This window comes from Cetorhinus maximus, chromosome 12 (assembly GCF_964194155.1).
Source record: "Cetorhinus maximus chromosome 12, sCetMax3.hap1.1, whole genome shotgun sequence".
In the NCBI taxonomy this organism is placed as follows: Eukaryota; Metazoa; Chordata; class Chondrichthyes; order Lamniformes; family Cetorhinidae; genus Cetorhinus; species Cetorhinus maximus.
Genome location: NC_135890.1, coordinates 77706094 through 77719048, shown reverse-complemented (window position 1 = coordinate 77719048; position 12955 = coordinate 77706094). Strand labels below are relative to the sequence as shown.

Here is a 12955-nt window from a genome sequence, read left to right as displayed (position 1 = left end):
GTGACCAGAACTGCACACATCATTCTGAGTGTGGTCTAACAAAATTCGAAATAGGTATAGCTTAACTTCTCTACTTTTCAATTATACCCCATTAGAAATAAGGCCCAGTGCTTGGTTTTAAAATGACCTTGCTAACCTGTAGCACAACTTTCAGTGGTTGATATATTTGCACTCCAAGGTCCCTTTGTTAAAAACAAAAAACTACTGCAGATGCTGGAAATCCAAAACAAAAACAGAATTACCTGGAAAAACTCAGCAGGTCTGGCAGCATCGGTGGAGAAGAAAAGAGTCGACGTTTCGAGTCCTCACGACCCTTCAACAGAACTGAGTATAGTTAGGAGAGAGGTGAAATATAAGCTGGTTTAAGGTGGGGTGGGGAGAGAAGTTGAGGGGGGGGTGGGGGTGGTTGTAGGGACAAGCAAGCAGTGATAGGAGCAGATAATCAAAAGATGTCACAGACAAAAGGATCAAAGAGGTGTTGAAGGTGGTGATATTATCTAAGAAAAGTGCTAATTAAGAATGGATGGCAGGACACTCAAGGTACAGCTCTAGTGGGGGTGGGGTGGAAAGACTGACAAGGTATTAGTTGTAGATTTTAAAATAATGGAAATAGGTGGGAAAAGAAAAATCTATATAAATTATTGAAAAAAACAAAAGGGAGGGGGAAGAAACGGGGTGGGGATGGGGGGAGGGAGTTTAAGATCTAAAGTTGTTGAATTCAATATTCAGCCCGGAAGGCTGTAAAGTGCCTAGTCGGAAGATGAGGTGCCGTTCCTCCAGTTTGCGTTGGGCTTCACTGGAACAATGCAGCAAGCCAAGGACAGACATGTGGGCAAGAGAGCAGGGTGGAGTGTTAAAATGGCAAGCGACAGGGAGGTTTGGGTCTTTCTTGCGGACAGACCGCAGGTGTTCTGCAAAGCAGTCGCCCAGTTTGCGTTTGGTCTCTCCAATGTAGAGGAGACCGCATTGGGAGCAACGAATGCAGTAGACTAAGTTAGGGGAAATGCAAGTGAAATGCTGCTTCACTTGAAAGGAGTGTTTGGGCCCTTGGACGGTGAGGAGAGAGGAAGTGAAGGGGCAGGTGTTGCATCTTCTGCGTGGGCATGGGGAGGTGCCATAGGTGGGGGTTGAGGAGTAGGGGGTGATGGAGGAGTGGTCCAGGCTGTCCCGGAGGGAACGATCCCTACGGAATGCCGCCAGGGGGTGGTGAAGGGAAGATGTGTTTGGTGGTGGCATCATGCTGGAGTTGGTGGAAATGGCGGAGGATGATCCTTTGAATGCGGAGGCTGGTGGGGTGATAAGTGAGGACAAGGGGGACCCCATCATGTTTCTGGGAGGGAGGAGAAGGCGTGAGGGCGGATGTGCGGGAGATGGGCCGGACACGGTTGAGGGCCCTGTCAACGACCGTGGGTGGAAAACCTTGATTAAGGAAGAAGGAGGACATGTCAGAGGAACTGTTTTTGAAGGTAGCGTCATCAGAACAGATGCGACGGAGGCGAAGGAACTGAGAGAATGGGATGGAGTCCTTATAGGAAGCGGGGTGTGAGGAGCTGTAGTCGAGGTAGCTGTGGGAGTCGGTAGGCTTGTAATGGGTATTGGTGGACAGTCTATCATCAGAAATTGAGACAGAGAGGTCAAGGAAGGGAAGGGAAGTGAAGTGTCAGAGATGGACCATGTGAAAATGATGGAGGGGTGGAGATTGGAAGCAAAATTAATAAATTTTTCCAGGTCCCGACGAGAGCATGAAGCAGCACCGAAGTAATCATCGATGTACCGGAGAAAGAGTTGTGGGAGGGGGCCGGAGTAGGACTGGAACAAGGAATGTTCCACATACCCCATAAAGAGACAGGCATAGCTGGGGCCCATGCGGGTACCCATAGCCACACCTTTTATTTGGAGAAAGTGAGAGGAGTTAAAGGAGAAATTGTTCAGTGTGAGAACAAGTTCAGCCAGACGGAGGAGAGTAGTGGTGGATGGGGATTGTTCGGGCCTCTGTTCAAGGAAGAAGCTAAGGGCCCTCAGACCATCCTGGTGGGGGATGGAGGTGTAGAGGGATTGGACGTCCATGGTGAAGAGGAAGCGGTTGGGGCCAGGGAACTGGAAATTGTTGATGTGACGTAAGGTGTCAGAGGAATCACGGATGTAGGTGGGAAGGGACTGGACAAGGGGAGAGAGAAGGGAGTCAAGATAACGAGAAATGAGTTCCGTGGGACAGGAACAGGCTGACACGATCGGTCTGCCGGGACAGTTCTGTTTGTGGATTTTGGGTAGGAGGTAGAAGCGGGCCGTCCGAGGTTGGGCGACTATCAAGTTGGAAGCTGTGGGAGGAAGATCTCCAGAGGAGATGAGGTCAGTGACAGTCCTGGAAACAATGGCTTGATGTTCAGTGGTGGGGTCATGGTCCAGGGAGAGGTAGGAGGAAGTGTCTGCGAGTTGACGCTCAGCCTCCGCGAGGTAGAGGTCAGTGCGCCAGACAACAACAGCACCACCCTTGTCAGCGGGTTTGATGACAATGTTGGGGTTGGACCTGAGAGAATGGAGTGCAGTAAGTTCAGAGAGAGACAGATTAGAATGGGTGAGAGGAGCAGAGAAATTGAGACGGCTAATGTCACGCCAACAGTTCTCAATGAAAAGATCAAGAGAAGGTAAGAATCCAGAGGGAGGGGTCCAGGTGGAGGGAGAATATTGAAGGTGGGTAAAAGGTCCCTTTGTTCCTCTGTCCTGCCTGGACTTTCATCTTCCAAGTGATGTGACCACCCCAATCTTCCTATGAAAATATACTACCTCACAATTATCAGTGCTGAACTTCAATTGCCAATTATTTTCCAATTCTACAAATTTATTAATGTCCTCCTGTAATTTTTTGCAGTCCTCCTCAGTATTGACTATTGCCACACTAACTGCGCCCCTGCCCCGGCCCAATTTGGTGTCATGTGCAAATTCGGAAATTTTGTTTTTGATTCCAAAGTCCAAATCATTAATGTAACTGTGAACAGCAGTGATCCATGTGGAATATCACTTTCCACCTTCTGCCACTCTGAATAACTACTCTTACTCCCACTTGCTGCTTTGTCTTGAAGCCAGCTTGCAATCTATTCTGCCACTTGTTTCCTGACTCCACATTCTCTGACTTTATTCATTAGCCTATTATGAGGCAACTTATCATGGTCCTTTTATAAATCCAGATAAAATACATCTACTGCATTAGCATTGTCTATTCCGTTACCTCCTCAAAAAATGAATAAGGCTGGTGAAGGAAGATTTTTCCTTTTCAAATCTATGCTGACTATTCATTATTACATTTCTCATTTCTAAAGGTTCTTCTATTCTCTTCTTTAGTAAGGATTCCATTATTCATCTTTTCACCAATGTTAAGCTGTTTATAATTCACAGTACATGTTCTGTCCCCCTTTCATAAACTAGGAATTACATTAGCTATTCCACCTGTCCTCTGGCACTATACCTTTTCTAACGAATTATTAAAAATATGTAGTATTGCCTCTGCTCTCTCTTCCCTGGATTCTTTTAAAATACATTGATGAAATCCATCCATACCAGGTGTTTTATCCTCTTTTGAGTTTCGTTAGTTTATTCAATACACAGCCTTTCTGAAAACATTTAAATGCGTTTAGCTCATTACTCATCTCATCATATCATCCAATGTCATGTCTACCTGATCTCTCTCTTTGGTAAATACTGAAGCAAAATAAATATTTAATATTTCTGCCTTCTCCTTATCAATACCTGTGGTATTATTCTGTCTATCCCCCAATAGCTCTGTTCCCATCACAGCCTGCTTCTTTTTTTAATTGATGCACCTGTAAAATATTTTACTTTGTTTAATGTTTTTGATAATTTAATTTCATAGTTCCTCTCAGCCTTCCCAATTATTTTTTTACTTCTCTCCTAATCCCTTCATATTCTTTCTTATCACGCACTTATCTACGGTCTATATGCTTAATCTATGCCTCTCTTCTAACCTAAGGTTAGTTTCTGAAGTGGAATTTGAACCCAAGCCCCTAGAAAGGGACTGGAATTCCCAAGACTTCAGTAAGGCAGGGATTGAGTCTGGCGCCTTAGACCACTCAGCCATCCTGACAAAAGTGAAGATTTTTCAACAGTAAAGCAGTTTCTCTATACACTGGAACAATCTACAGACAAACAAACAGCAAGACCCAAAAGGTAGGAAACTAAACACCAGCATCAGCCTCTGCCCAAATGGTAACTGCGGTTGCACTTAGAAATTTTGATCCTAGCTTAGCTAACAAGCAAGAATTCTCTACAAGTTAACTGCTCCTTGGACATCTTGGAAATTTAATGAAGCAACATCTTTCCATGAAAAGATCTTCATAAATTGATCAGTATTTAAAAGGTCAACAGATAACTGCACTGAAGCAAATATTGCATAGGCATTTCAAAACACAATTGCCAGATTCTCTGTTACACTGAAATACATTGCTCCTTTGCAGATCTTTGAGAATTACGCTGAGGGTTAAAGTGTTAACTAAGTGATTGCACTTACTCTGAGCAGGAGAGTGCAGCCAGTGTCTTGGTAAAGGACAATCCCACGAATGGCAAGTCCTCTCCTGTAAAACCCGACTTATTCAGCTGCCGTGCCTTGATCGTCGGGCACGAGATTTTCTCCGGCTCATCGAAATTGGACACATCATCATCAGTTTCCAGAGCGGGTACAAAAGGGGGTGGAACTGCAAGGGGAACACAAGATATGCTGGAATTCGGCAAAAGTATAGCGAACGAAGAGGCAACAGCCGGCATGCAATCGTACCAATAAAAGAGGAGTGAGTCACTACTGGAGCTGTGTATTCAATAGGCTGTCACAGCTCATTACATCAGTTTGAGGTAAAAGTGGATCTTACTCACAGATAACCTGACAGCCACACAGGCTCAGGCTGATCTCTAATATTGCTCTGCAGATGCATCCAAAAGCTTCATTGTGTTACATATTCACTGTACTTCTATGAAGGTGCTGCTATATACAGGAGGAAAATTATAAATGATGGTCCAGGCTCCACCCATCCTTATGCTACAACACAAATCACTCCTTATTTGATGCCAAAAAATTTCTGGCAACAGAGAAGTTCATAATGGAAATACAATGCTGCAATAATCTTTACTTTTGGTAAAAATTAAGAGCCACATTATGGATTTACTTGACTTCCATAATAGCTAGTACCCAGCTAACCAATAACAAAGAGATAGGTTTCAAAGACATTTACTTACAGAGCATTCTGGTACACCATAATCATCAATATATTTTGTAATAATCCTCAATTCATCAAGAACTCTCCCTGGAAATGACTTTTCTGATAATGCTGCAGAACCATTACAATGGCAAGCTGCTGCTGCCTGCAGAAACTTTCTTTCTGCACTGCAAGTACAATTTTTTAATAATGAATATGCTAGTAGCCAAACTCAGTCAGCACTGCAGTACTTGTGCCAATCTACTACTTCTTAGAGACTGCAGGCTTAATCATGGCAGTTCTGAGCTGGTCAGACCTGCAGCACAGCCTCCACGTAGGGTCATATTGCTGACACCTTCCCAAGAACACTACCAGAGATTAGCTGAAGGGAACCTTCCAAAAGAGACAGAGGCAATCTCCTTTGTTGGGAATATAAACATCTGCAGGCAGCACAGCAGTCAGGCACATTGTCGATCTAAACCACTCAATATGCTGATTTTACTTTGCTATTTGGTTGGACTGTGCCATGTGGTAGGGAAGCAGCACAAATGACAAGAGGCTTGACAGGTCACCTTTCAAGCTAAATGAGCAGTCCTGTGATCTATCTGAAGTTTCCCAAATAGATACCAGGCTATTCTATCAGCAATATGCATTGTCTCCCTGCATTACCAAGGCTCTGGCAAGGTTTGTGCAGAGGTGACACTTTACTGACCAAGGTTAAAAGCCTAATGGGGGAGATTAGAAATTATTAGCATCATACAAGTTCCTGCAACACATACAAGATGTTACTGTTCCAACCTGAAGTATATCTTTTTGTATAGAAAACATTACAAGTCTCTGAATCAGAGAAAAAACCATGGTACAGTAATATTGTACAAATTATGGAGAATCAATTATAAACAATAGTATAAAGGATCAAATTCTTGTGGAAGGTATTATCAGTCTCCTTGATATTTTAAACACACTTTTCCAATTCTTTAATTTGCTTCCACATTGTGCACTGTAATTCTTCGGCTGACAGGATTCACAATGTACCATTTCTCCTTTCCTCTTATCCAATGGTAAGTTTTCCTGGTAAAAGGGCAGAAGCACAATACCAAAAAGTAGATTTTGGAGTCAAACAGGCAATTTCTGCGGTTTCCCTGTTCCATGGATTAGTTTTCATGAAAAAAAAAATCAAATAATAGCACAGGTCCAATCGGAGACAGTCACTGAATAGCAGATTGACCCTCAGAAAAGCTTCATCCTATAATGGGCAAAAGAGTCAGGCTCCTCCCAAACCATAATGCATCGCCCATCCTGAATGGGTGACTTTGTTCTCAATTCCATTCTCACTCTACATCAGGTTTACATTGGTGCATTTGGGAAATATAGCTGCCCTACAAATTACTGGCATTTACTGTCCACTTGCTACTACATTTGCAGTTTCTGTTTTTTTCCTTGAAGTTTGTTTTTTTTTTCTTTGAAGTTCTCTCCCCTCCCCAACCATGCACCATTCCCCGAGTGAAGATAAGCCAACCAACATCCAGCTTTTTATCAATGCGATACTGTAAGCAACCACCAGATGGCAAGCAACAGCAGCACAGTCCAGCTCACTCATCCATTTTTCTTCTCTCTGTGAAGGAGCAACCTTCTTTTGGTCGTCTCAATCTACAAGGATCGGTAACCAACAACAACATTGCTTTTCGCAGGGAAACTTCTGCCTAGCTTCTCCTGTTGCTGAATAAGCAGTCAGTACCAATATATTTTAATTGACCCTTGGCTACAATATTTTGAACTGACATATTTTATTGTACAAGCTCACATAAATTTAAATTTTATAAGGCATTTTGGGTTCTATGTCTAGATCTGTTCTCTCATTATTAAGCATTCAAGTTGCTCCAATGTAGTGATGAGTTGTACCATACTATTAAAAGATTACTCCCACTCTCCTAATGGGTAAATGCTGAGACAGTCAGACTAGAAAAGGTTGCAGCCCCTTGGTACTGTAAGCAAATATTACCAAAAGGGGACATTACAATTGGTTTGGCCAGACGGGGCAGGAAGGGAATAACAAACAGACTGGATTTCCTTCCTTGATACCCATCTGACAATGAATGCTGCAAAATGTGCTTATATTGTCAGGTTTATGCTCGAAAACCCCATGATGGTCAAATGGCTTTCCAACACTTACTGCTTAGGCTTGGATGTAAATGGTTTTCTGGGTAAGGTATCAGAGAGCTGTCAATGCTCATCAAACTGTAGAATGGTACAACTTCCTTAAAAAGGGAGAAAAACAACCCAGAGTTCCGTACTCTGCTCCATTTATCTTGCAGCATTGAAAGGGTTAACATGCAGCTTGGAGACTATAATTATGCTGTGGATCAATATGAGCCGATCCTTCAGAGGGATGGAACACCTACACACTGTTCCTGTACTGTAGCACTGCTTACATTGGCAATTTTGTTTCCATGGTATCCTATTCCATTCAGACACTAATGCAGCATTATATTGTACATAGATGGGTTCAGAAAATAAACCAAAACATGCTCACATCCCTGCAATGTCATAACATCCCTCATGAAGAAGGTCAATAACCGATATAAATCAGCCCAGTGAACAGCCACAATCCAGTTACAAAATGAATCTAAATTACTGTACCCTGAGTGATGCCCAACATTCATCCTGCTGCCATTACAAGTCCATAACAGGTTAGTACATCAGTACAATTCCCCCTATTTGAGCAGCACCATCAGCATTAGGTACAGACTATCAGATTACTAGAGCAACAGTTCACAATACCCGTTTCTTGAGGCAAGAGCTCACTGGTTCTACAGTGCAGTGTAGATTCTCTTCATTGTACATTCATTAATGCATGACTCATAAAAAAGTCCCAGTTACAAACTCACAGAACAGGTGACTGTAATGATGTATAAAGTATTATAAACAGAAAGCTCAGCAACCAACACACAATGTGTGCACACATTACTGATAATCGCATATAGACTAATATCAAGCTGATCACACTACAGGTAAAATTGGCCATCATTAAATTCAGGCTGGTGTAACAAATAAAACAGTGCATGAAACAATTTGCCCATACTCACACTGGTGCTAATTAGTGCATTAGTCAGTGAGCTATGTCTGTTACCAATTATACCATCTACCCCAATGTTGGGAAGCACCTCAATGTTGCCAAAGATAAGCTGGGCCTCCAATGGCCTCCCCATGCACTGAGGTTTATAACCAGTCTAGAAGCAACTGAACTGGAATTTTAGTACCTAGTCCTAAAAAGGGGGTGTTTTCTCCAGCTGAGGTACAATGAACTGTGCAGCCAGCTCCTCACACATACATAGAGCTGTGGCTATGTTTTCACCTTTTGTTGTACTTCATGCACAAATCAGCAGCTTTATACAGAGAGGAGGAGTATCATGCACTGGCACTTTTGTGGAATAATACAACATTGAGGCAAAAACCCAAGTACTAAAGCACATCCTTACTTATGTTAAAACATTCTACAATTAGTTTTGAATCAGGGACTAGGGTGTGCAGCTAAACTGGAGAGTCCCCAAAAACAGGCAGAATGGAATTCAATGGAATGCAGGTAACACACCAATTTGGTGTTGCCTGGATCAGCAGGGGGTCCAAAATCATAACTTGCTAGCGCCACTAAAAGCTAGCCTGCACCTCGTAAAGGTTACATGCATTATGACTGGAGCAGACGTTAAGTGTCATGCAATGGCTCTGGCCTGAGAAACAGTGAAAATGGCACAACATAGAAAGAGGGGTGTCAAAATTTTCCAAGGCTGCAATGGAGGACCTTGATCGGAGAGCTGGAAAGTAAGAGAGATGTCCTGTATCTATAAGGGATCAGGAGGCCCTGCAGACACACAGTGAGAATGCAATGGGAGCAGATAACTGCAGAGATCAATGCCAGGAATCAAGCCCCAAGGACCTGGATGCTGTGATGAAAGTAGTACAATGACTTCACACAAGTAGTGAAGGTCAATGGGTGCATCTTCAAATGCCACATCCTACCAACTGCACCACTAGCCTCAGACACTGTTCAAAATCTCCACTTTCCCATCACTCACCAACCCATAATCTCCAATCAGGGCTCATATTGTTTGACTCTTAAACGCCCACTGAACAAAGGTAATTAGGGTTGGGCAATAAATGCTGGCCTAGCCAGCGATGCCCACATCCCATGATTGATTAAAAAAAATAAAAAATTTTTTTTAAATGCTTCGCCTCATCTTCACACACTTATCACATTTATAAGCTTCACACCTACATCGCAACTTGTACACACTGTCAACTACTCAACCTTGGCAGCCACATCAGTCAAACAGATTGCACAATTCAACAGCATAATACTTTCTCAGTCCTGCAGGACAACGTAGCACACAATTAGAGGCAGCAGGACCTACCCAGAGAGGGGACAGGCACACCAGCATGTTCTAACTCCCATAAGGACAGAGTGCTGGCCATGAGTCAGGTGCTCGCTGCTGAGTTTGTGGCTAGCAACAGGGCAGAACGCATGGAAGATAACAGTATTCTAAAATCTAATCCTCCTTCTAATATCCCACTTTCCTCCCAACCCACATTCACTTCTGATTTACAAGGTGCAGATGATATAAGCATGCAACTCTTACTTTCTCCCCCTCCCCACATCACAATTTTATCCATGGACCTTTTTCCCTTCATATACCCAAGGAGTGCAACCTAGCCAGGCAGTGGGGGAGCATCAAAAGGAGAAACGATGATGAACACACAGCGTTGTCACTTGACTTTACACTTGCAGCCAACAGCTCCGATAATGACAACAGAAATCTGAATGCTGCAGTGAAAGTTCAGACTGAAGTCATGCAGGTTGCCATGTTACCATGCAAGCTCAGACTGCTTACATCTGTCCTCCAACAGGTGCTGCCCAGGGGTGTGGGAACGGCTCCATGGAGCACAAAATTGCTGTCCTCTCTCAGGAAGATTGCATTCATCTTCTTGTTACTCTAAGTGCCCTTGCAATTGGGTGCCAGCCAGCAATCCCAGGCTGCTGCTGCCCACAGAGGTGGTGCAGTCTGCAGCCGGGCCTTCTAGGCAAAGGCATTCTCCTAGGCCATTGGCAATCTCATCCATTGGAAGTCTGCAGCTTCCATCAGCCAGAGGCAGCTGAAAATAGGTACTAAAGGAGTGCGTGGGGGTTTAGTGGAATTGTATATCAAATATGACATGATTTCATTTATAAATTTGATTCAGAATGTTTATTTTGCGGTAGCTTTTATTTTTGCACTGTGGCCAAGTGGTTGTTGAAATGACCAATGACAGAGGAAAGGTGATGTGTGGGACTGTTGGTGAATGGGGAAATCGGGGCTTGCAGTTAAAGGTGTTGCACTCGGATGAGTTTTTCACGTTCAGCTTGGGCAGGGAGGGCATGTCTAGGATGTCCCCCTTCTTTCTCTTTCTCCTACTCCACCTTATGCTACTATTCCAAGTTTCTCACCACTAGTGGCCAGGGCTATCTCCTCATGACAGCAAGGATGAGCAGCAGACCACAACAAATCTAGACAAACCCCCTGCAGGGCTTCTCTAAAATTGCCCAGACAGTGGAAGTATTGTTTCAGCACACTAACGGTGTGCTCTACCACATTTTGCGTGACAGTATGGCCTGCATTGTATGAATGCTTCACACTAGTGCAGGGGTTGTGCACCGAAGTCATTAGCCATTTCAGCAACGGAATGCCTTCATCAGCTAGTAGTCACCCATTACCATGGTGGCTCAAATGCAGCTGGCATAGTGGACTGCTACAAAACCAAGGCATCATAACTGCAGTCACAACATCTGGCACTGGCCTGCATGATTGGTTGCCTTCAATCGCATCGAGGGAATGGAATCTCTTTCAGTTGCAGTATAGGGCAAAATTGACATGTGACACCCACAGAGCAATATGCATGCAGAATATGGCACTCTGCACCATGGGGAAGTTTGCAATCCACACAAAGATGCAAGCTCATTCAACTGGCTTCTCTCTGGCAAGGCAGAATGAAATGTAGTTAGCTCACATTGAATAAAGAATTCCATGACTTCCCTTGTGCAACAGTGGATAGCAAACTGCAAGATGTTGCAAATGTCTCCAACTCCCACCTGAAGGAGCCAGGTGCATACAAGTTCATCTGCACAGTCACCTTAACAGCCACCTCACTCCCAAGTTGCAGTTGTGGCTGCAGTAGGTGACAGATCTCAAGTCAGGGCACCTTTACTGAAGTATAGCTGTCACACAATATTCCTCCCAGAGGTTCAGGTACTCGTTGTACACCCTGGTAGTACATTGCCTCCTTCAGACAGCCCTTCGCCCCCTCCATCCTCTTCCACCATGTTGTCCTGCTCTGTATGGCATCTGTTCATTCTCCAAGTCATGCTGTATTCCAAGGGGAATGCCCATTTGTGCACCAACATCTGGGAGCAACTTGTTTGTGCAGAGGCCTTGAAGTCAAGTAAAAACTCCTTCAGCACCTGTCACACCAACGCCTGGAGCCTTTTGCAACTTGAAACAACTGTAGAAAGTAACAAACACCTGTAGAATGGTAGCAACAGCCAGAAGAAATTAACCAGCAACTACCCTGCAGGCAGTTGATCCTTTTAAATAGCTCCTTCCTGTTGTTGAACATGTATTCAGCTGTGCATGGTTAAGAGAGGGCATAAACTGGAGTACTAAGCTCCAAAATAGCACCACTGGTATCAAATCAGCGCTGTGTGATGATTTAATGCCATAATCTGTGGTCTTCACAAGCGCTGCAGAAGTTCATTGCATGTACACTAATGCCCTCATCAATGTGGTGTCTGCTGCAATTTTCCCCATAACTCTGTGTGTGTGTGTGTGTGTGTGTATCCATTGGTGCCATTTTAGAACTCTAAGGGAACTCCTAGCACCCAAAAAACACGTGCCAACAAGCCCAGTGTCGCACCCTGGAAGATTGAAACAGCCATGTTCCAAGTTGTTCCTGTTTCAAAAGGCAAGACCCTCGCCTCTCAAAAGGAGGGAACCCACAATGACAACATGTCACTAGTAAGCTAAATGGGCCAGTATAGGCCCAATACTAATGACTACTGAAGTAAGATCTTCTTTCTGCAGCCAACACAAAATGTGTTTGGGAAATTACTATGCTATTGCACAATGCAGCTGGGCCTGAGGTAACTTATCAAAATGCAATGGAAGCCTGCCCTGGTCTCTCTCACCCAGGATTGTTGGGTTATATTTCTACTGATTTATAAATTTGACTAGGTTACTAAGGCTAAATTTACACTAGAACTGTGGTTTGATTAAGAAGTGATTTCATTTGACAGAAGTACTCAAGTTTTGCAATATAAATGCAAGGTCAGGGTCTGGCCTGACTCTTCAGTGAAGTAGAGCGAGACTCTGCTACAGGAACCGTTCACCACTTTGCTCCAGAATAGGGTTGAACCCTGAGATGTAGGGGTGGAAACTCTCAATTTTAGCAGAAACAAATGCCCGGATTCCTGAACAAATCATTGTGCCATGAAGATTCCTTCTCTTCACTGGATCAATATCTAAACAAAATGAGGACAAAGTGTACTTAGGACTCTATATTTGTTTAAGAAAAATGAAGAGAGTAGCAACAACTTTAGGGGCAGGATTTTGAGGTTGGTGGGCGGGCCTGGGAGCAGCCGGTGGTGGGAAGGCCCTTTTGGCCACTGGGTCCAATGGCGACCCAGCGGCCGGTTTAAAAACGTCCCAGGAAGCCCCTGGAAGGCTGCC

At 43.9% G+C, this 12955-nt stretch overlaps 1 protein-coding gene across 1 annotated transcript in view; it reads right to left on the bottom strand.

The window, feature by feature from the left end:
• Positions 1 to 12955, bottom strand: part of LOC144687612 (citron Rho-interacting kinase-like) — a 215439-nt gene that overhangs the window by 158581 nt on the left and 43903 nt on the right. Inside the window, exon 10 of the mRNA XM_078553958.1 lies at positions 4523 to 4706. Within this exon, the coding sequence (XP_078410084.1) occupies positions 4523 to 4706 (184 nt within the window). The remainder of the gene's footprint in view (positions 1 to 4522; positions 4707 to 12955) is intronic.